We start from the raw sequence: 23290 nt of genomic DNA, 5'->3' as shown, positions 1-23290 counted from the left end.
TGGAAAATTGTTATCTTATGTGTCGATCAAAATTTTCGAAGATTATATGTTGATCTCCTAAATAAATTGTTGGAGCGCTCCTATATTGTTGCAGTTGGAACTGGAAAATATGAACTACATTTGTGTGTTTTTTTAAGCTGATACTTGGGCAGTTGGGCTATCTAATGTAGTGGGCTTATGGCGACCCAAGTTCATATATGCTGGCGAGTATGATACTTTTGTATGGACTAACCTAAATAATTTTGTTTTCTTTCCATTCTATTCTTTTTAGTTTCAGTTTTTCTTTAGAACAGAACGCGTCAAATGTTGATAATTCGAACCCCAGGGCAGTATGCTGGAAGTTAGAACTTGTGCACTCCTGTTGACTAGGAGTTTAAGTTAATGAACGAACTTTTCAAACTGGTTTTTAATCATCTTGTAGCTTAAATCCCGAAATGATAATGGAATCCTTTCAAGGTGGATATAACTTGTCGGATTTTAGATTATCTTTTTTAACGACGAATTATACTACTCATATTGTTAATTTCGATGAATGTTCGAGATTAAACCTAGGATTTCCTAAAACCTCTCCAATAATACACCCGCAATAATACCCATTGCATTCCGAAAACGACTTGCAGTCCGATTCTGCAGACACTATACATTTAATTTTTCGAGAATTATGTGATGGTTAAAACGATAAAACTTTTAAAATTAGTTAACTGAAACATGAAAAAGTGTAACGTGGTTGGACAGAGACAAATGAAAAAAATAAGATATTACAATTGAAGTCTAGGGAAAAGTATATCAAACTATCAAAGTCTAAAACGCTAGTCCGCAAAGCATATATGAACAAATTTCCATTTGCATAGATATATATATCATATCATCGTCTTTAATTTATTTGACGAACAAGTTTAAACTTAGAAGATAAGATGATCCTGTTCTCGATACATCTCATGATCATAATGACGACACATTAATAAACATACTTAGCGGAAGGGTAAGTTCAAAGCGACGAATAGAGTGGTACGCCTGCTAAGCTATGTCCTCCATCTGCAATGAAAACATTACCTGTCAGGTAGCTTGCTGAGTCGTGGATTAGGTACCTTACTAACGACGTCAAGGCTGGGTCGATTGGGCCAAGATATCCCAACGGAACTGTCTTTGAAGCCACGGTCTTGATCCATTTTTTCTGAAAGAGTTTCTCCGTTATCTCAGATTTGAATATCCCAGGAGCAATCGAGTTAACTCTTATTTTGTGTCTTCCAAGTTCCATTGCCATCACCTATACATATCGAGCACATATATACTATCAAAACTGTCTTAAGAATGTTGTTGATCACTACTATATCAAGTGAAAAATGCATGATATCAATTGAGGAGAATGAAGAAAGAATTCGGTTGCAATACCTTTGTCAGGGTGTCAAGGGCTGATTTGGAAGAAGCATAACCAGCAGCACCAAGTGGATGAACACGGTTAAGGCCGGCAATAGAAGAGATGTTGATTATGGATCCTCCTTGAATATTTGAAGTCATTTTCTGGCCAACATACTTTGACACCAACCATGATCCTGTTACATTTGTCCTGAATGTTCTGTCCCAATCTTCTTCTGATAAATCTAATGCGCTTTGTACAGGACCTAAACATGTATTTTTGATGCATCAAAATCTAAATTTTAGTATTTTTCTTAAGGGTGTTCTCACTGGTTTGGAACACTATATATATATATCAAAGAAATAGAGTACATGATAAGCACCACGCTACCTCTAATACCAGCGTTGTTAATTAAAACATCGATATGCCCAAAGGCGTCCCAAGCCTTACGCACGGAAGCTTCAATGGTGGGACCATCGGAGCTCACATCAAGCTCCACTGCCACAGCTCGAACGACACCACTTCTAGCCTCACTTTGGTTTGCCTCGCCCTCGGACATATCCAAGTTGTTAATTACATCACATAAATCCTTCAGGCGTTCAGTTCGACGAGCAGCAGCAACGATCCTACAACCAGACTTGGCTAAGTTGATACAGATTTCCCAACCAATACCAGCAGATGCGCCAGTAACCATAATAACCTTGCCACTTAGGTCTCGCCATGGTTCCAAATGTTTAGTAGAAATCGCCATAATGTTTCACTGTGTACGTTATTTGCTTAATACTAGTTTGTTTTCAACAGCATATAGTCTCCCCAATTTAAAGCTAAGGTTTAATTAGGCACTAAGGAATGCATTAAATTTTCAGCCGAATAAAATCATTATAGCAATGCTCATTTTTGTGGAAAAAAACTATTGAAAGTATGAGTTTTTTCTTAACTAATTAAATCATAGCTCCTAAACAGGGGTACGACACTAGTAGCTAGATTAGTAGTTATTACACCTTTTTTTTTACTCGGTCAAAATGGTTTTGTAATATTAATTAATTTCAATCAAGGATTATTGGAAAATGTTATACAATAATTACTCGTATATAAAATCATTTTTCATAGTTGGTCGTTATTTAGATTCCTAAGTAGATAAACGAGTGAGGTTTTTTGTATTCTGGTTACTCAAGAAAAACAAGATTTGCCAATGGGGTTGGTGGTAAGGTTTTTGACATTGGGGAGATCCACCTGGGTTCGAGTCTCACTTCCCACATATGTGGGGTGGATTAATAGGGATTTTCAAGAGTCCTGAGTTTCATCTCAGGTATGCGTGTAATTTAGAAGTAAGAGTAGATTAAAATGTCATTCTAAAATATATATATATTTATATATATATATATATTATTCTCAATTACACAAAAATATTTACTATATTTATAGGTTTTTAAAAAAAGAAAAACAAGATTTGTCTTAGATATATACGATAAGACCGAAATATCCACGTGACCTTGTTGAAACCGTTTCTCTGATCACTACTAAAGATGTTTACCTTGTTAGGTTCATGACCTTTTAAGACTTTCCAAACTAAATTTTTGTTTGATAAATGTGTACAAAATTCTACATACAAAGTTAAGTGACACATTTGACATGTGATATGAACCAATCAACTTTCGATGACTCATTGAGTATATTTCGTTTAACAATTTTCTTTCTTTTAGGGCCTCATTTTGATACTTGCACAAGGCTTCTGAGAATTTAACAAATCTCGGCTACTATACTGCTCTTGCTTTGTAATTTTTGCTCTAGCAACTTCCTAGAAGCTTAATAAATTACGGTTGGTCAAAAAGGGATTAAAATGTTCCTTGTATGTATTCAAGTATAAGTTATTTTATAGTTAGTGTCTAGAAGCCTTGAAGGTGAACTAATCAGCTTTTAGTGTTTGGTTGACCTCAATTGGAAGTTTCAAAGTTGTCAAACTCAAGCAACATTTACATCTAAGATTATTACTATCACGAGTTTACAAGGGGTATGCTATCTTAACAATATATTAGTATCCCTCTCGGTATTTGAACTATGCGATGGTCAAAAAGATACGAGTATAACTTTTCAAATTAGTTAACTCATAGTCTCATACAATGAGAAGATATATAAGTTGATATTTGCCTATTTGGTATAATTAGTTCATTACCTCTATGTGTAAAGATATTTTTGAAATTAATTGTAAGGAGGTTTATAACATCTATGCAATTGTAAGTCGGTTTATATAACATCGGCGCAATGAGTTCGAACCGTAACATGAATAAAAATGTTCAATGAATTCCGAAATTTTCATAAATATATATCATCTCTGATTTATTTGGCGAACAAAACTTTGATCAAGGTGACCAAGTTCGATACATATCATGACCATATCTAATGACGACACAGTGAACATACTTGATTATTAGAGGAAGAGTAAATTTAAAGTGACGAATAAAGTGGCACACCAGCTAAGGTATGTCCTCCATCTGCAATGAAAATATTACCGGTCAGGTACCTTGATGAGTCATGGATCAGGTACCTTAGCAACGACGTCATGGCTGGGTCGGTTGTGCCAAAATCTCTCAATGGAACTGTTTTTGAAGCAAAGTTCTTGATCCATTTTTTCTTAAAGAGGTTCTCTGTTATCTCGGATTTGAATAACCCGGGAGCAATTGAGTTTACCCTTATGTTATATCTTCCAAGTTCCATTGCCATCACCTATATATATATAACGAGTTCATACTATATATCCAAACTGTCTTAAGAATATAATGTTATTGATTGCTATATCGAGTACCAATTAAAGATATCAATTAAGGAAAATGAAGAAGGAAATCGTTTGCGTTACTTTAGTCATGGTGTCAAGGGCTGATTTTGAAGAAACATAAGCAACGGCTCCATGTGGATGAATACGATTAAGGCCAGCAATCGAAGAGATGTTGACTATGGATCCTCCTTGATCAAAACCACGCATCTGAAAGCAAAAATACTTCGACACCAACCATGATCCTGTTACATTTGTTCTAAAGGTTCTATCCCAATCCTCTTCTGATAGATCTACCACATTTTGTAAAGGACCTAAAAGTTGAAATGAAACAATAAAGAAACTACAGTTAAAGATTGGCATGTATACCTATTTTCGGTGACAATTCATTTAAAAACATATTGTTGTTTATAATATACATAAAACTCTCATATTTAAACCGACACAAACCATGTTTGAACATCATGACTTAAGATTAGGTGATATTACCATCAGAGATACTAAGTGGATATGATGAAAGATGTCAAACTTTTTTCCTTACAAAAAGTCAATCGTATGAAACTTATAGTCGATCCGTACATCATAAAAGCATTAAAACTGACATTATTTATCATTTATCTATATATATCAAGAAAATACATGATAAAGCACGATGCTACCTCTGATACCGGCATTGTTGATTAAAACATCGATATGCCCAAAAGCGTCCCAAGCCTTACGCACGGATGCTTCAATGGTGGGACCATTGGAGCTTACATCAAGCTCCACTGCCACTGCTCGAACGCCACCATTTCTAGGCGCCTCACTTTGGTTTGCCTCATCCTCGGACATAGCCACATTGTTAATTACATCGCATAAAGCCTTCAGGCGCTCAGTTCGACGAGCAGCAGCAATGATCCTACAACCAGACTTGGCTAAGTTGATACAAACTTCCCAGCCAATACCAGCAGATGCGCCGGTAACCATAACAATCTTGCCACTTAGATCTTGCCATGGTTCCATCTCACAGCTTTCTACCTGTTTAGTAGAACCCTCCATAATATTTAACCGTTAAATGTAGAAACTAATGAGATCGATGCACGGCTGTAACAATGTGATTGTATAGTTTATAATAACTTTATATACAAGAACAAGGAGATGGAGAATGTAGCGGCAGCAACAAAATGTGTGCAAGGTTATAACTTATAATGATTCAAGGTTACAATTAGGGAAGATTAGAATGTGATTAGTGAGTGGGACTTAAATAATCACTTAATTGCATGTTACACAATAAATATGATGTCTTAATTGTGTTCTTTACTTAGCCATTTACTTGCATTATTGTTTGTTTTATAATAATAATAATAATAATAATAATAATAATAATAATAATAATAAAAGGGAAGGGAATATAAAGTTGTTAGGCACTTAAGTTGGATAAAAAACCGCAAACATATCTTTTTTTAAATCATAAAAAACATGACGGCCCAAACAATTACTCAAAATTTTTTTTAAAAAAAAATGATTAATGTGCCTAAAATATAAGCCTAAAAGTATGACTAATAAGGAGAAATTGACACATGTCAAAGTGAATGTTAAAAATTATGGAAAAAAAAATGTGGAATCCATATGTCAAAATTTGAAGGCATCAAACATATTTTTAGGCACATTATTAAGTATATTTATCATTATCCAATATGGAGAACCCAAAATGGCTTTATTTGGATCTTACTACGTACTATCCCTCATCTTCGTCGATCATATTGATCACAATCTGCTTAGGTTAGCACTACCAGCAAAACCGGATGGAACAATTAGTTGATCCGAAAAAAAGTTAGTGTTTGTTTGGAGAATGTCTCATGGTTATGTTCCAACGTATCCTAATCTGTTCGCTAAAGGAACTGATGTGGTTACTTCGTCGATCATATTGATCACACCTTTAAGAATTGAAAGGAGATAACTCGATATTCCTAAATCAACTCCTAAAGAAACTATGATTAGGTTAGATGGTTTGCACCTATCTCGAAGAAATAGCGGAACATTGGAGGCTATATTGTTTACTTGGTGGTGGCACATTTGGAAAGCTAAAAATAACACCGTTGACAATAATAATCGGGGTGTATGTAACAGAAAGTCGACCCATCCACGAACAAAACTCTTTTTTTCAATAGAACGTTAGCAACAAAATGTGTGTGTACATCTGAATCATTTAATTATGAAAAATGATCATTATTCGAATTCAAATTGATAAAACGATAGTTATTAAGAATTTAAATTATTGGGCCTAAAGGGTTCCAGGACACGCACCATTCTGGCGTTACCAATATATTAAGCATTAGCCTGAACCGTTTTTGATATGTTACCCAGCTCGCCCATGTTACCTCGTGAAAAGCAACACTAAATATGATTACCTTCTGCACTCAACAGTGCATTTCTCAAACAACCCACGATAGTTAGTACAAGTGTATAACGTGCCACATCATTTCAATATATAAAAGTACACTATGTAAGTAGCTTCGGTTACCATCATTACAAAAGATAATATCTTATGTTCAAAGTGATGAATAGATCGGTACACCTGGTAAGGTGTACCCCGAATCTACTACAAATATATTACCTGTCACATAATTTGAAGAGCCATGAATTAGGTACCTGACCAAAGAAGTCAAGGCTGGGTCAGTAGTACCCAATTCCTTCAATGGCATTGTCTTTGAAACCACATTTTGAAACCATTTCTTTTGCAGAAGTTCCTCTGTAATCTCAGATTTGAAAATCCCAGGAGATATTGAATTTACCCTTATTTTGTGTCTTCCAAATTCCAACGCCATTACCTGTATGTGTTATCGAGCAAGTCAAATCAATTAAGTTAAGATCTTAAGACATCAATCATGATGTTCATCAAAACAACGTTGAAGACTTGATATCCAAAGCTTATTTAAGCATCCATCAATTATCAAATGGAAAACATATGATCATTTAACTACTGAAGGTTAAGCATATGAGTCATATGACCTTCTAGCAAATAATTTGACTTTCAAAGTCAAATGCACAATTTTTTATTCTTACATGAAATCAATCACGAAGATTAAACCAACATCAATACAACGTGGTTAGGTAGGTTTGTGCTAAATTTAATCAATGAATGTCGATTTCAAATTACTCTATATTCTATTTGACGTCACAAGTCAAACTGGCATCATGCTCTTCCATTATGATTTACTAGCTCTTCCTTTGCCAACAAATGGAAAAGGTATTCAAATACTACATAATCTATTACGAGTCCTCAAACTGTTGCGGAAGAATTAGACTAATAGGTAGCCATGAGTCACAAGCTCCAGAGTCCAGACAGAACCATGTCGCACGTGTTAGCATCACGTAAGCTCAAGAACACCATGTTTACCCACATTTGGGGAATGGGGTTGAGAAGATCTTACCAGATACGGAAAATGGGAGGTCAAAACTCATAATTATATTGTATGGGTCAAGCTGGACTGAGACGTTAACACTTTTTGGTCCATCTAGTTTAAATATTTATGAAAACGTAATGTGTTAATTCTGACAAACGCAAAACAACGCTTCTTGTAATAAACAAATTAAGAGGTTCTAGTCATATAAATACACAAAAAGCTACATTCAACTCGTTTGACCAAATTGATTTGTTTCTTTACAGCTAATGGATTCAGTTTAGCATGTTACCAAGATAATTCAACCCCGACTCATCTGTTTATATAAATATGAACAGAAACTATCTAACTTCTATGCATTACCTTGGTCATGGTGTTGAGGGCTGCCTTTGAAGTAGCATACGCAAGAGCTCCAGGTAGATGACCACGATTAAGACCAGCGGTGGACGAGATATTGATTATGGATCCTCCATGATTAGAAGCAACCATTTTCTGGCCAACATACTTCGACACCAACCACGATCCTGTTACATTTGTTCTAAAAGTTCTATCCCAATCTTCTTCAGATAAATTCAATGGATTCCTTACAGGACCTAAATACAACATACAGGATAGAAAAAAGGGCTTACTTCAAGACTGACAATAAGATTCCAAACTTTAATTGAGGTAGAATAATGCTACGGAGTGTTCGTATGTTAACTTTATCATATTGTTGGCATAACATACACGCAACATACATACATATATTGACACACACATATAAGCACAAACACACATGTGTACATTTATAAAACTACCCACCAACGAACCATGTTTTCAAACCAGCTATGTTTCACGAATTGATATCAACACCTTTCATTTCTATGGATAGCATGTAATACAAGTCATGCATCCTCAATCTATCATGTATCCATGTAGTTTCTGAAATGCAAACAATCAAGACCTTTACATAGCTAGAATTTCGTGACAGGGTGACCTACTAGCACCACCGTTGTTCAACCTGGAAAACGAAGGTTTAGACAGTTCTTTTAGTAAAAAGCAAGCTGTTCAACTGTTTCCGGCCATTGAAGGCGAGCAACTTTAAGCGTTTTTGAAAACCAATAAGCTCCTAAACCAAAAGCACTTCGCTTTTCAAACTTGCCGAAGCTTTTTAAAAAAGTAAATTACGTAAATACCTCTTATATAGTTGTATATAATCTTATAAGCACAAGTTCCAAACTTCCAGATACTTAATCATACACTTTCATAAAAATAAAAGCTCTGTCTACAAGCTCTAAACAAAAGCTCCGTCTTCGGCCACAAGCTCCAAGCATAGTGTTGTACATAACTCTATACTTATTGTTAGGGGACAGTTATCTATACCCATATACTATACATTATAAAGCATTTACTCCTTCCATTTTTTTCAACTAAGAAGTTGATAATCACAAAATGTCTCACGTTTGTTCAGTAATTTAAACATCTTCACTCGACACTCAATATACCTATAATACCCTTAATGAAATTATTTACAACACAAATTTCTCGACTCTTAAAATAACTACATTATCCCCTTTTGTTAAAGAGTTTCTTTTATATTAAAATAACTACATATTTTTACCCCTTTTACTAATTAATTAAACAAATTATAATTATAATTTCAACAATAATAAACAAATACTTAAAACACATGAAGATAAAAAAAAAATGTCTATCTAGAACTAATAAAATAATAAAGCAATTAATTAATTGATTAATTAATTAATTACCTCTAATTCCAGCATTATTAATCAAAGCATCAATACGTCCAAAAGCATCCCACGCTTTTTTGACACAACTTTCAATTACGGCTCCGTCAGCACTAACATCAAGCTCAACTGCCACAGCCAAAACGTCGCCGTTTTTGTTGTTGATTTGATCGCAGAGAGATTTAAGTCGGTCGGTTCGACGAGCGGCCGCGATGACGTGGCAACCGGAATTGGCTAAATCTAAACAGAATTCCCACCCAATGCCTGATGATGCCCCTGTCACCATCACCACTTTGCCCTTTAAGTCTATCCATGGCTCCAACTGGTTATCTTCAACTGACATTTTGCTGCTTGGTTTTGGACCACGATTTTGAGAAAAGAAAATGTGAGGGACTGAAATAGAAAAAGGAGCAAATTACAAGTTTTTACAACCATGGTCCAAATATTTTCATTCATTATCAATATTACCCTCTTGGTCCTATTATTTGTAAAAGACTTTACTGATGGTTCAAAGTTTAACAACCGTCCTGATATAGTGTTTGAGATTGATTGCATTTTAAAATGGTTATCTGATTATTATATTTATAAAACGTAAATAATCTAAAAACGTGTTTGTGTGTGAAAAAGTGAAAACGCAGTTTTAGATAAGCATGTACATGCATGCTTTTTTCTAAATACATTTTTGAAAACGCAAAATTTGTTTTGTAAACGCTATACCAAACATCCGGCATATTGAGTGAGTTTTCAATTTATACTTTATTTACATAAAAAACAAATTGTATCAACTAAAGCAATGAAGATTATAGCTGCAAATATGTGTTCAAGTGGTCAAAATAGGTACCTAAAAAATGCAAAATCTTCATGTGGAGATTAGCTATGAACAAGGTCCCCACCACTACTGCTCTTGTGGCCCGTAATTGTGCAGTGGATTCTACCGATTGCAGCCTATGTGAACAAGGGGAAGATTCAGCTGAGCACCTGATATGCTCATATGACTTGGATATGGCAGTTTGTCAGCGTTTGGTGTAAAGTACCTCCAATCTTTTTATTTTCGATCAAAGATATCTTTGGCCTGAACAAACAATCAAGTCTAGGAAGGATTGGGAGGGCAGTTTTCAAGGGGATTCTCTTTGTGGCTTATTGGTTTATTTGGAAGGCAAGGTTCAAGAATAGATCTGACAAGGTGTTGACAAGGTGCTTCAAAAGGTCAAAACTTTGGGTTTCCTATGGTATACTTGTATAACTAAAAATTGTGTTGTCTCTTGGGAAGATTGGTTGAGTTTTAATCTCATGTAAGTATCTTGTATGTAATATGTGGCCACTCGACGTTTGTACGAGTTTTTTGCCAGTATGTAAATAATAGTTACTTTCTTAAAAAAAAAAATCACCTTATATTAATATCAAATGTTACTCATGGTGTCTCACTCATCATTCATCAATAATTAATCTTTGTCGGCATTAATTCAATACCACATTAGTCTCGATAATCACAAAACATGAAACATGGTCCACTCTAGCCATGATGTGCGAGGGCCAATATTCAAATGAAAGCAAGGGATTGATTGCCTTGGTATTAATATATAACGGTAATTTTAGTATTCTTCTGGTACCGATCACGGAATCAACCAAAACCAAATAACAATCTCGGTCCCATTTAAAACCAAATATTACTTTAAAATAACCATGTCTAAACAAAATCAAAAGGGGATCAAGATAAATTGCTGATCCCGACCGATAGTGTTGTGTAACTTCTTGAATGTGTAAGTGTTGACTGTTGGGTAAGGAGGGCCCAGTCAAAAGCCCAGAGAATCCATGGGCCAGTCCATTACAATTATAAAAGCATGATCTCCGTACAATACATATGGGCATCATCATATTCTTTAGGAACTCTTTATATGTAGCCTGACAAAACCAACTTTCTACCCATTGTGTCTAATCACATTTAACACTTTGCCCAACTGGACCTGCCTAACAATTTTTTGTTTTACTTTCTTTCTCGAGTTTTATCGCCTCAATATTTCAAGGCATCCCGTATCCTCATCATTGTTTTTTGGTATCTTGACCACAACTACTATTTGCAGTAATAGTTGCTACAAATAGTGTGGGCTCCCTGTGTGTAATGTCAAATCTGGCAAATAAATAGCGGTCCCCTGTCAGTAATCGCTGCAAATAGTTGGATATAGACAAAACATCACTATTTGCAGCGATAATCGCTGGAAATTGTGTGGTTGAATTATCAAAAGTCTGGTCGGGATACCAGCCGCCTATTTTAAAACTAGTATATTTTTATTTCATATATTTCAGTATTTTCTAAATAAATTTTTAGAGAAAAAAAATATCTCAAAATGAGTACAAATCTGTATTAATTGCAGAAAAGAAAAATTATTTTACTCCGTACTTCTGAGCAAAGCAGAAAAAATTCCAGGGAGCAACTTAACACAATAAAGTCTACATCGGTTTAATGTGGCCAAATTTATTAAAAGTATGCCCGTATTGCAAGCCATGTAAGATCATCACTTAGTAGTATGCATACAGAAATAATTTACTGGAAACTGAATCATTAAGTCACCTTCGTTATATATTATTATATCATATTATATTTTATTATATTATAATGTATATAATTTATTAACTTCCTATAGATAGTAGCAAAACGAAAAGTGATAATCATACCATTTTTCTTTTTCCATGTATCATAATATATAGTAAGTTTAATAACAAACTGTATAAATAGTGATGTATAGTTGTGATAAATTTACTGACCAAGATAACCATCTCAAAAGACTTGAACATCACCTAAATGTTTAATCTTAACTTTAGGTTAAATCCCCACAAATATCTAGGTTATGTATTGTAAAGTTATGTAAAAATTTGAGTTTATAGCTGGTACAGTTAAAATCAAAAGTTGAAGCTTAATTGCAATGAAATAATTGGGCTCAAAGAACATTTTTCAAGTACTTTGACGGTTTGACCTTAGCAAATTTTTTTAAGGGTTTTTTTTACGAGTGAATCAAAGAAAATGAAAATATAATAGAGATTGAATATAGTCGGAAAGAGAATGAGTATTTTGAAAGGAATAGATTTCGTCTTTTGGTGCAAGCATAGAATATATGAAAAATACAAAATTTTAAATAAATATTAAATTTATTATATATAACATCATTAAAAAAAAATTATTTCATTCTCATCCATTCTCTACAATTTATAGAGAATGAAGAGAATGAAATCGATTCTCACTTCTCGATTCTCTTTCTCATTCTCCATCGCAACCAAATATGAGAAATCTTTCTCATTTTCTTTTCACCCTTTCCATTTCATTGTACCAAACACCCTCTAGGTACCTTTATTGTTTTGTTTGTTTCCATCTAACTGATTATCCACTTATTTGTACTTGTACATTTGGATTAATATATGTTCAAACAGTGTTTGTTAATTTCAATATTGCCTTTCTTCATCTAATACTAGATAATTATTTTACATTCAAATAACGGTAAATTTTTCCGTTTACAAATTATATTTTGACACAACATCTTTATACACACTACGTAGCATTACTAAATTTTGAAAAACACTTTTAAGTTTTAACTTTACCAAAACCAAAATATGATCTTTATTTTTTCCCTGATTTCCTTCTTAATCAAACTAATAAAGCAATCACTCACTTTACCAAAACAATATGTAAAACTACTTAATATATGTTTAGTCAAAATTAAAAGGAGTTAATTATGTAACCCTCATACAAGCAAAACATTCATTAGTTGTTTTCCTTTATCTTTCTATTTTTGTTTATGTCATCAATAAAAAGAACAAATTATGCAAGTGAAAGAAAACAACGATAAGATGTCCCTCATAGGAACGTAACATTAGTTGCATGTTATTCTTTAGTTTTCTATTTTTATTCATGCCATCAAAATATATATAATTCTAGCACATAGTGTGGAACATTGATTCTCCATACAAATAACAATACTCCATATTTTCAAAAACAAACTATAAAGTAATTCGTCTTACAAAAACAAACTATAAAGTAATTCGTCTTACAAAAACAAACTATAAAGTAATTCGTGTTACAAAACCAATAGTCGATTTGCAAATTGCAATAACACGTCACTAAGCAATAAAAAGAAAACAACTATGCATATAACCTTATTTGTTACTAGCCATAAATATGCAACATCATTAACAATAACACATACGACTTACCTTTTACTTAAAATGAAATTCTTTCATAAAAATAAACAACCATATCAAATATCAAAAATGTAAACGATCTGAAACCATGTACTACTCACAAAAACATCAACGAGTAATGATAGAAACAATTATGCATACAAGTACAACACCTCATTATATTTTTTTTGAAATGTGAATCTCATTGGAAAATTCGTGTCGTGATTCGATAACGAGATGTTTAACATACGTTGTCTTAAACGGGTCCGCACTAGAGAGCTCCATCGAAGTAGAAATGTCTATTTCAAATACCCGATGGGGGAAAACTCCTACTAATCAGCCCGAAAGCACAACGATTAATGGGGCTAAACTATGTCCTCTCGGAATTGAACCTGGGTATTCTCAAACCAAGCCCTTATAAAGGGACCTAATTCTTATGTCATCTCCAAGGCTTGAACACAAGACCTCTTGCAAAGAGAATGATCTTCTAACCATTGAGCTAAAGCTCAAGGACATCGCACCTCATTATATAAATTAAATAAATAAGATTACTTCTCTTTTATTAGTTATTTGTCCAGTAAATTAATTTTAAATATGAAACAGGTATTGGTCTTATATCGTCCGGTATTGATCTTATATCAGTGTCATTTCAATATCGGAATTGGAATGATACATGAATGAAAGCTAGACCGTGAAGAATTGTGTTCATCATGTTCCTTTAATCTTTAAGGAAAACCAAACCTAAAATTAAAATGGGGTATGCTATTGACACCATGGAATTTGTCTATTGACACCTTACTTCAAAAGGGGCAAAATTCGTCCCTTCTGCTTAACAATAATCGCCCCTTCTGCAAATAAAATAGTGATTTGACTTTTGAATGTACTGACAGCAGTGGCAGACAAAGACATGGCTTGTAGTATATGCAATTGAAATGTTATTATTCATTTTCACATATAACCTCTAACTTTTTAAAGTTTTATGTTATTACCAATTTACCATGTTGATATTCTATCCCCTATTTTAACTAACTATAAGATATATAGTTACCTTTATTAACTGTTGTGTCTTCAGCGGATTAGTAGGGGTTTTTATCATATCAAGTATTTGAAATACGCAATTTACTTTAGCTGTCGAATGACGACACGAAGTTTCAAGCGAATTTTACCTTTCAAAAAAAGAATATATATATATATATATATATATATATATATATATAAGGGTTGAGTATTATAAAACAAGTATTAAATATATATAAGGGTTGAGTATTATAATGTACGAAAATTCACGAAAAAATTGATGTACGATGATTTTTATAATGCATGATGATTTTCAATGAAGAGAAACATATTATTTTTTTTTTTACTTTAATAAACATATATATATACATATATATATTAAGGAAAGAAAGTTTAACATCCTTAATTTAGTGTTTTATTATATTTTAGACCTGTGTACAATACACGAAGTTAACGACATTATTAATATTATATATAAATTTATTGCATTTTAAATTTAGTTTATTACATTTATTAATAAAAAATTGATTTATATATTGATTTTTTTATACTGAATTTATTTTTAAAGTATGTCTATTGAAGTTGTTTACTTTGACATGTTTAACGATATTTAAATATTATAAATTTTAATATGTCCATTAAAATTGTAGACTGCGACATACTTAACAATATGTCATAGTATGTCACTATCATTTTTATTTGTTTTATTGTTACATGTGCTTATTAAATTCTTAATTTTCACTATTAAAAATAATATTTTACTTTTAGATAAAACATATCTTAAATATTTTAATTAGAATATGACAATGTTATAGTTGTTTTTGTTTTTCTTATATGTGTCATAACATCTATTAAGAAAAACTTCCAGATTATATAATAGTACAATTTTTATTTAAAAAAATAATATATTTACATTTAATTTTGTTAGTTTCTAGTTATTTAGTTTTGTATTTATAAGATATACCGTACTATTATGATATATATTAGCTATTATTCTATTAAATATATATATAACGAGTATCTATTATTTACTTTTATATTGTTTGAAATTATCGGTTAAAAAATGTAACTTGGTGATGAAAAAACAAAAAAGTGTAAGTTAAAGTGTAATTATTGGTTAAAAAGTGTAAATTGTTAATGAAAAACGTAAAAATGTAAATTAAAGTCAAAATTTAAAAAAAGTCAATTTGAAAAAATTGAGAGTTGTGATTAATCGATAGTCATTATAAAATTGTTGTTTAGTATATTAAAAGATATCATCACGTCATTTTATATTTTACAAAGTTAACTAATTACAAAAGAACATGTATCAAAGGATATACTGTAATACAAAATACAATAAAAAACTTTTGATTATTTAGCCTTTTGGGTCAAATACACGAGCGTAAATCCAATCTTTTATTATACTAAAGCACAGTTGCTCTAATAACTTATCGACCAATCACAAGTCTCGATTTCTTAATGTTGACTTTTGTTTTCAATTTTGACTTTAATTTACACTTTTTTGTTTTCCATCACAAATTTACACTTTTTACCCGATAATTTTAATATAATAAACAAATATAATAGTAGCTAATATATATCCGATATAATAATAGCTAATATTTATCTAATAAAATAATAACTAATATATATCCAATTTATATTTTTTACCCTATAGTTTTAATATAATAATCAAATATAATAATAACTAATATATATCCGATAGAATAATAGCTAATATTTATTTAATAAAATAATAACTAATATAGATCCAATAATATATTCTATCATATATATATATATTTAAAAATAAATTAAATTTAATGTAAATATATTAAGATTTTAATAGTAATTGTACTATTTTAATTTTAATATATACTAAAAAATAGTTGAACTAATGACTTATTAACCAATCATATCTCTCGATTTCATCTAATTGACTCTCGCTAATGTCATCATTTATTTTTTTACATAATTTTATTTAATTAATAAAAACCAAAAAACTAAAATAATTAATTTTACAATATGTTATTAAAAATCGGTTTCTATCTACAAATTCCGGTTTTCACACACGAACAATTGTATATTGCAGTATCTCGAGTTAAGTCGAGAAGGGTTTTAAGGTGTTAATATGTGACAAAGATGAAAAGACGAAAAACAACACAACAAATTTCTTCCATAAATAAGTCTTTCAAATGATGAAGGAGGGTATATCCTTCCAATGTTCTTTTATTACATTAGTTTTCTTTCTATTAGCTTAACATTCTTGACATTTAAATTGAACACTTCGTATCCACTTATATCTTCAACTTTGAACTTATAAGTTTTTATGAGTTACATGTATAATGTATTAATATATAATATTAATAATGTCGTAAATCCCGTCTTCAGTGTTGGACACGGGTCTAAAATCTAGTAGATAACTAAATATCATAGTTTTAATCGATTTATTTATTTATAGTACTAAAAAGTATGCTTGAAGTTTTAAGATACGCGAGTCAATTAAACAAAATATCACGTCATAAAACACTTTCTATTAAACTATCCAATATTTTCAACCTTATAAATAAATTGAGTATAGGCCTGTTACAAATCTAATTTGAGTAAAAACTTTTCATATGTTAATTTTTTTAATATTTTGAATAGATGATTGGGTACTCATGTTTTTTTAATATTAAAAAATGATTTATGACGTATTTTTCAGTCAAGCTGAGTGTTTAATAGCCTTCTATTCACTCCCCCCATTGTATATACATTTGTTTTAGAGACTTGTATCCATTTAGAATATATTAGTAACAATTAGGGGTTAAAAGTGTAGAAAGAATAAAAGATAAGTTAAAAACTTTTGATGTGACTATTGCATTTAATAGAGAGTGAAAAGTGAGCTGATGTGGGACCAACTCAAAAGGGGCGAAATTTGCCCCTTTTGCTTTTAAAAGTCGCCCTTTCTGAGAGGTGTCAATAGACTTAAAATGATGTCAATAGGAAGCCCCTTATAAAATATATGTGTAAAAACTTTCATCTATATTAAAAAAATATATAAAATTTCGATGCTAACAAAGAAAAAGATGACTCGTATAAAAGAATGAATAAAATTCATATATCATTTAAATCATAAACTTATAATTTAAGCTTATATACTTCATTACTAGTCTAAAATATCATATTCTCAATATACGACTATACAAGTACATCGTTTAATCTAAAGTTCTAAAGTCATTTTCAAGTTTAAAATGTTTCCACTTCATATATTTCTATGCAAGAAGTCTTTGTCCACTGGCTTTTGTGTAGCCAGGATTAGCAGGAAAGCCTCCTATTTTCTCTTTCTACCATGAAAAGACTATAAAAAGACATCAGCTTTTATTTTTCCTGTCTGCCATTATTAATTCAACATAAATATAACACATCACATCCCCCTCTGTTTTCCCTCTTCATCTCAGCTTTCAATTCCCTGAAAATAAGCCTTCACTTTTCATCTTTTCCTAAAAAGATTGCTTCTTTTCTTTATGGACCATCTTCAAACTCACTTCTACTTATTAACCAAGATTTAGCCACTATTTTTGCAAATCCTTCCTGGGTTTTGTTCCTAATAATATTGTTTAAACTGGGTATTTTTTTAGATTTTGAAAAAGATGATTACTGGTTCAGATCTTTACCATGTTCTTACTGCTGTTGTGCCACTTTATGTTGCTATGATCTTAGCTTATGGGTCAGTAAAATGGTGGAAAATTTTTACCCCAGATCAATGTTCAGGAATCAACAGATTTGTAGCTCTTTTTGCTGTTCCATTACTTTCTTTTCATTTCATATCAACTAACAATCCTTACACTATGAATACAAGATTCATAGCTGCTGATACACTTCAAAAACTCATGGTTCTTGTTGTTTTAGCCTTTTGGTCAAGACTAAGTGCTAGAGGTTCTTTAGAATGGTCTATTACACTTTTTTCATTGTCAACCCTTCCTAACACACTTGTTATGGGAATCCCACTTTTGAAAGGAATGTATGGTGATTTTTCAGGGAGCTTAATGGTTCAGATTGTGGTTTTACAGTGTATTATTTGGTACACTTTGATGTTGTTTTTGTTTGAATATAGAGGTGCTAGGCTACTAATTGCTGAACAGTTTCCCGACACTGCTGGCTCTATAATCTCATTCAGAGTTGATTCAGACATTTTGTCACTTGATGGTAAAGAGCCTTTACAAACAGAAGCTGAAGTTGGTGATGATGGTAAATTACATGTGACTGTAAGAAAGTCCTCTAGTTCAAGATCAGAAATTTTTTCAAGAAGAGGGTCACATGGAGGTATACATACAGGTGTATCTATAACTCCAAGACCATCTAACTTGACAAATGCTGAAATTTACAGCTTACAATCATCAAGAAACCCAACTCCAAGAGGGTCTAGTTTTAACCATACTGATTTTTACTCCATGGTAAATGGTAAAAATGGTGTTAGTCCAAGAGGGTCAAATTTTGGTGGATATGATGAAGAAAGTGGGACTATTAATAATGTTAGGGTGGCTAATGGGCAAGGAAGTGCAGGGTACCCTGGTCCTAATGCCGGAATCTTTTCTCCGGTGACCGGACCGGCAGCCAAGAAGAAAGGTGGTGATGGTGGCAAAGACTTGCACATGTTTGTTTGGAGTTCAAGTGCTTCACCTGTTTCTGAAGGTGGGATTCATGTGTTTAGAGGTGGGGAGTATGGTAATGATCTTGGAAGTGTGCCCCACACAAAAGGTTAGTTTTTTTTTAACCTTTTGGCTAATTACTTTCTAAGTCAAACTTTGATTGTTATTTTATTCAAAAAGTTTTTTTTTTGAGTTACTTTCATATGTTTTAACTTTTTAATCCCTTTTTAAGTCAAATTTTGATGGTTATTATATTGTTCATATTGTTTATATGAGTTACTTTTATATGTAATGATGGTTATTGTAGTCTTTTGATCTTTCATACCATGAATATCCAAGGATATTGTCTTAAGCGATTCAAAGGTTTGCTTCTTTTTTATTTTTTTTATCCTCAAGAGTTAATTAGATTACATTGATCTAAGTTATGTATGATATTATCTTTTGTATGTCACTTTCAAAAGTACTAAATATGTTTTTGAAGGAGGTTGGCTTAAGTTATTCAGAAGTTTGTTTATTATCATCAAGATTTGGCTTATATTGATATATGTTATGATGGTAGTATGGTACTATTTTATGTTAGATTTCGTATATTCATATGGGTCTTTTATCTTTTAAGTTTTGAATATTCAAGATACTAGCTTTCTGATATTTAAAGGTTCTTGATTTTAGGAGTAACTCAAAATTTGGTCCTAAATAGATTTTGTTGTGTTGGTTGTATACTTGTATGTATTTTGTGGTTAAATCCTACATACATGCTTAATATTTACAAAGTATAATGGGATTCTTGTTTATATGACTTGTGAGTTTAAGAATCCCAAAATTTGGGTGTGGTCCACTTAATTCCAAGATTTGTTTGTTTGTTTTGGTTGTTGTCGATGTTAATTACTCGTATGTTGAACAGTTGAAGTGCCCTTAAATCTTGGCCATGCATGTCTTCTAGCTTTGGACTTGTGCTTCATTTAATACCTTATTTTTTTTGTTATATGATGCAATATATACATTAATTTCTTCCGCAAAGTCAACACTTGACTTAATAATCAAGTTAGTACGGTAGTTTTTTCTTGAATCATAATATCATTTAACATGGATTAATAGTATTTTTTTTGCATGTAAATTTGCAATCGTTTTAACAACATTATATAGTTGTCCCTTTTTACCCAAAAAAAAAAAGTGACAAGGAATTAAAACTGGATCTATCTTTTTTTTGTATATAGTTGTCGACTTGTCATATACACATCATGATAGTTGCACAAATTTCATGTGGATTTCAAAACTGGCTTGTTTGTGTGAATATAATCAAATGTTTGAGGTATATAGTCATACATTCTTGCATTTTTTTAAAAAACTTTTTATCCATATGTATACTGAAATCTTGGTCTTTTTGTTTCATTATATTCATATACTCCAATATGTGTTCTACATGAATTTTATTTGCCCAACATTCTTGTTTTGTTCCCTTTTTTAAATTAGAGGATCCCTGAAAACATGGCTATCATGTTTCTATCCTTTGAACATGTGCTTATCACTGGGTCACTAATTGAATTCTCTTTTTTCATTGAATATTCTTAAAATTGTAAAAATTTGTCCTTTTCTTTTGAATATATTGGCATCAACATTTTCTTACTGGTTAGTCTCTATTAATTCACATCAATATTTACTAATGTCGAATCTAGATTATGAGGACTTTGGCCGAAATGAGTTCAGTTTTGAGAACCAACCTGGCCCGAATGGAGTGGACCGTGAGGCATCTGTTTTATCTAAACTTGGGTCCAGCTCAACTGCCGAGCTCCATCCGAAGGCTAGCCCACATGGTGATGCAAAGGCCACTTCAATGCCCCCAGCTAGTGTCATGACCCGACTGATTTTGATCATGGTGTGGCGCAAACTTATCAGAAACCCGAACACATATTCCAGCCTCATTGGCCTCACTTGGTCCTTGGTCTCATTCAAGTATGTTTTTGCTTAATGTGCTCAAGTTTTATTGTTCTTTAAGCTTTGATAATTTAGCTTTTAATCCCAAACGTACTAATGCTCTATCTTTTTGTAGATGGCACGTTGAAATGCCTGCTATAGTTGCAAAATCCATAGCAATTTTATCAGATGCTGGACTTGGCATGGCTATGTTTAGCCTTGGTATGTTGATCTTTCTAAACAATGTACATTGTTCTATAATTGCCTTTCTTCGTCCTGAAAAGGGCAATTACGTCTCTTTGCAGGACTATTCATGGCTTTGCAACCAAAAATTATAGCTTGTGGAAACTCTATTGCAACCTTCGCCATGGGGGTTCGTTTCTTTATTGGACCAGCGGTAATGGCAGCAGCATCATACGCTGTTGGCCTACAAGGAGCGCTACTACATGTTGCCATTGTTCAGGTAAAACTGAAATTGATTTGACCTTTAAAAGTCAAAGTGTGGACCATAGTTTGACTAATGCATATATGGTTGATATTGTAATCAACAGGCTGCTCTACCTCAAGGAATTGTCCCCTTTGTGTTTGCTAAAGAATACAATGTCCATCCGGATATACTTAGCACCGGGTGAGTATTTGTTCCGTTTTCGTGCATTACTAACTTGTATGTTGTTGAATATCGGTGTTATATCTATGTATTCCCAACTTGACCATACTCTAATTATGGTGCCAAGAAGATCAACTTAACCATTTAATTTTAACCAGATCATATGCAACAAAAGTTGCAAATTGCCGTAAGTTACGTTGCCCTTGCATAGTCAAGTGTACAATTTCTAATGCGTGGTTTACATGCTTTTGTTTCAGGGTTATATTTGGAATGCTGATAGCACTACCAATCACTCTAGTGTACTACATATTGTTGGGGCTTTGAATGAAGCATGCTTTGACTCTTGTCTTATTTGAAGAAGTTTTTTTGGCTGGTGGAGTGGTGGGGGGTCCTCTAACATCTGAATTTTACCATTTTGTTTTAACTTTTAGTGAAAGAGTAAAAAAGTGAAAAAGTTAGAGGGAGAGAAATGTAATTTGATAAGAAGTAGTAGACATTGGCAGCAAGTAAAATCAATGTTTGTCTCTCCAATTCTTGTGTGTATTCATCCAAGAATGTTGCTTGTGATGATGCTATTCTAGTTCCTTTTTTTACACTTTTGGCAGGTTTTTTAAGTACATTGGAATCCCAATGCCTAAACATCAATTGGGGATTCTTTAAAGAAGAAGTCTTTTTCTTTGTATTTTTCAATATGTGGGATCTCCTTTTCAGTATTGAATCAGGGTATATAAACATGATACATACTCTGGTAAAGGGACAAGGCATTAACCTTTTGTCAAGGTGAAAAAACGGGAAAGAAAATAAACCTTGTAAGGTTAAAAAAAAAGAGTCATTTTGGTGTTGGCTAAAGAGGTGATGAATGGGCCAAATGTGAAAGGTTTGGTGACAAATTGACAAACTATGGCAAAATAATCTTATACTATATCCTATTAAAAAAAAAACTCTATATAATTTTTTTAACAAATGTATTTCATTAATTTTTTTTTATTTCATCTTTTAGTTTATCAAATTTCAAGTAGGAGGATTTTCTTAAAAGAAAATATTATTTCTCCATCAATTTTATTAGGCTATCTCCAAGCCTCCAACCCTTGTCAAGGATATGTCCAATGTAGGTCGAGCAAAAACCGAACCGAAAAAACCATAAAAACCAGAAAAACCAAATCGAAAATCGAAAAAATTAAAAATCATTGGTTTATGTTTTTAAAAAACCGAAAGTTATGGTTCGGTTTTGGTTTCTAATTAAAAGCTGATCCATAAAACCGAACCGAACCAAAAATATATTTTGTTTACTTTAATTTTTATTTATATCATTTTATTATTAATTTTTGGTAAATATGTTAGTATATTTGCAATTTTAGGTGTATATAATAATATCATTTATATGTTTAAGTAAAAATACACAACAAGATTGATTTGCTTTAATATTTGTTTAATTAACAACACGTAAAAGAAATAAATAGTTATATATATAATTCGTTTGAAGTTTAAACAACTTACTTTTATAGATTTGTTGTCATTGTTGTAGTGTTATTGTTGCTAATATTGTTTTAAAAACTTTTCAAACTCAATTTGACCCAAGCCACAAGTGGTTAAAAACCGACTAAAACCGAAAAACCGAACCGAAATAGACTGAAAACGAAACCTAATGGTTTTGGTTTTCAAAAACCGAATTATAACGGTTCGGTTTTCGGTTTTAGTAAAAAACCGACCCAAACTGAACTATACTCACCCCTAG

The 23290-nt window shown here is 32.1% G+C and overlaps 4 protein-coding genes across 4 annotated transcripts; 1 reads left to right on the top strand and 3 right to left on the bottom strand.

Annotated features, from left to right (window-relative positions):
• Positions 1-795: 795 nt before the first annotated feature.
• LOC122582365 (3-oxoacyl-[acyl-carrier-protein] reductase FabG-like) lies at positions 796-2145 on the bottom strand. Its single transcript, XM_043754745.1, has 3 exons — positions 1748-2145; positions 1393-1622; positions 796-1267 (listed from the first exon to the last, which is right to left on the bottom strand). Exons 1-3 carry the CDS (start codon positions 2106-2108, stop codon positions 989-991), a joined length of 870 nt encoding a protein of 289 aa, XP_043610680.1. The 5' UTR covers positions 2109-2145; the 3' UTR covers positions 796-988.
• Positions 2146-3753: 1608 nt separating this feature from the next.
• LOC122582983 (3-oxoacyl-[acyl-carrier-protein] reductase FabG-like) lies at positions 3754-5199 on the bottom strand. Its single transcript, XM_043755415.1, has 3 exons — positions 4787-5199; positions 4212-4441; positions 3754-4081 (listed from the first exon to the last, which is right to left on the bottom strand). Exons 1-3 carry the CDS (start codon positions 5163-5165, stop codon positions 3803-3805), a joined length of 888 nt encoding a protein of 295 aa, XP_043611350.1. The 5' UTR covers positions 5166-5199; the 3' UTR covers positions 3754-3802.
• A 1360-nt stretch (positions 5200-6559) lies between these two features.
• LOC122581588 (3-oxoacyl-[acyl-carrier-protein] reductase FabG-like) lies at positions 6560-9621 on the bottom strand. Its single transcript, XM_043753825.1, has 3 exons — positions 9259-9621; positions 7874-8103; positions 6560-6937 (listed from the first exon to the last, which is right to left on the bottom strand). Exons 1-3 carry the CDS (start codon positions 9578-9580, stop codon positions 6659-6661), a joined length of 831 nt encoding a protein of 276 aa, XP_043609760.1. The 5' UTR covers positions 9581-9621; the 3' UTR covers positions 6560-6658.
• An 8381-nt stretch (positions 9622-18002) lies between these two features.
• On the top strand, positions 18003-22081 carry LOC122582102 (probable auxin efflux carrier component 1b). Its single transcript, XM_043754458.1, has 6 exons — positions 18003-19146; positions 20711-20987; positions 21085-21170; positions 21254-21411; positions 21500-21576; positions 21813-22081. The coding sequence occupies exons 1-6, from the start codon at positions 18039-18041 to the stop codon at positions 21877-21879; spliced, it is 1773 nt and encodes a 590-aa protein (XP_043610393.1). The 5' UTR covers positions 18003-18038; the 3' UTR covers positions 21880-22081.
• Positions 22082-23290: the final 1209 nt, after the last annotated feature.

This window comes from Erigeron canadensis, chromosome 9 (assembly GCF_010389155.1).
Source record: "Erigeron canadensis isolate Cc75 chromosome 9, C_canadensis_v1, whole genome shotgun sequence".
Lineage (NCBI taxonomy): Eukaryota > Viridiplantae > Streptophyta > Magnoliopsida > Asterales > Asteraceae > Erigeron > Erigeron canadensis.
This window is presented reverse-complemented; position numbering and strand designations above follow the sequence as displayed.

Coding starts and splice junctions, on each gene's coding strand:
- LOC122582365 (XM_043754745.1), bottom strand. CDS start 2,108: ATGGCGATTTCTACTAAACATTTGGAACCATGGCGAGACCTAAGTGGC. Junction 1,623..1,747: donor TAACAACGCTGGTATTAGAG/GTAGCGTGGTGC, acceptor ATACATGTTTAG/GTCCTGTACAAAGCGCATTA. Junction 1,268..1,392: donor CCCTTGACACCCTGACAAAG/GTATTGCAACCG, acceptor CGATATGTATAG/GTGATGGCAATGGAACTTGG.
- LOC122582983 (XM_043755415.1), bottom strand. CDS start 5,165: ATGGAGGGTTCTACTAAACAGGTAGAAAGCTGTGAGATGGAACCATGG. Junction 4,442..4,786: donor CAACAATGCCGGTATCAGAG/GTAGCATCGTGC, acceptor TTCAACTTTTAG/GTCCTTTACAAAATGTGGTA. Junction 4,082..4,211: donor CCCTTGACACCATGACTAAA/GTAACGCAAACG, acceptor ATATATATATAG/GTGATGGCAATGGAACTTGG.
- LOC122581588 (XM_043753825.1), bottom strand. CDS start 9,580: ATGTCAGTTGAAGATAACCAGTTGGAGCCATGGATAGACTTAAAGGGC. Junction 8,104..9,258: donor TAATAATGCTGGAATTAGAG/GTAATTAATTAA, acceptor TGTTGTATTTAG/GTCCTGTAAGGAATCCATTG. Junction 6,938..7,873: donor CCCTCAACACCATGACCAAG/GTAATGCATAGA, acceptor TAACACATACAG/GTAATGGCGTTGGAATTTGG.
- LOC122582102 (XM_043754458.1), top strand. CDS start 18,039: ATGATTACTGGTTCAGATCTTTACCATGTTCTTACTGCTGTTGTGCCA. Junction 21,171..21,253: donor CATGGCTATGTTTAGCCTTG/GTATGTTGATCT, acceptor GTCTCTTTGCAG/GACTATTCATGGCTTTGCAA. Junction 21,577..21,812: donor CCGGATATACTTAGCACCGG/GTGAGTATTTGT, acceptor CTTTTGTTTCAG/GGTTATATTTGGAATGCTGA.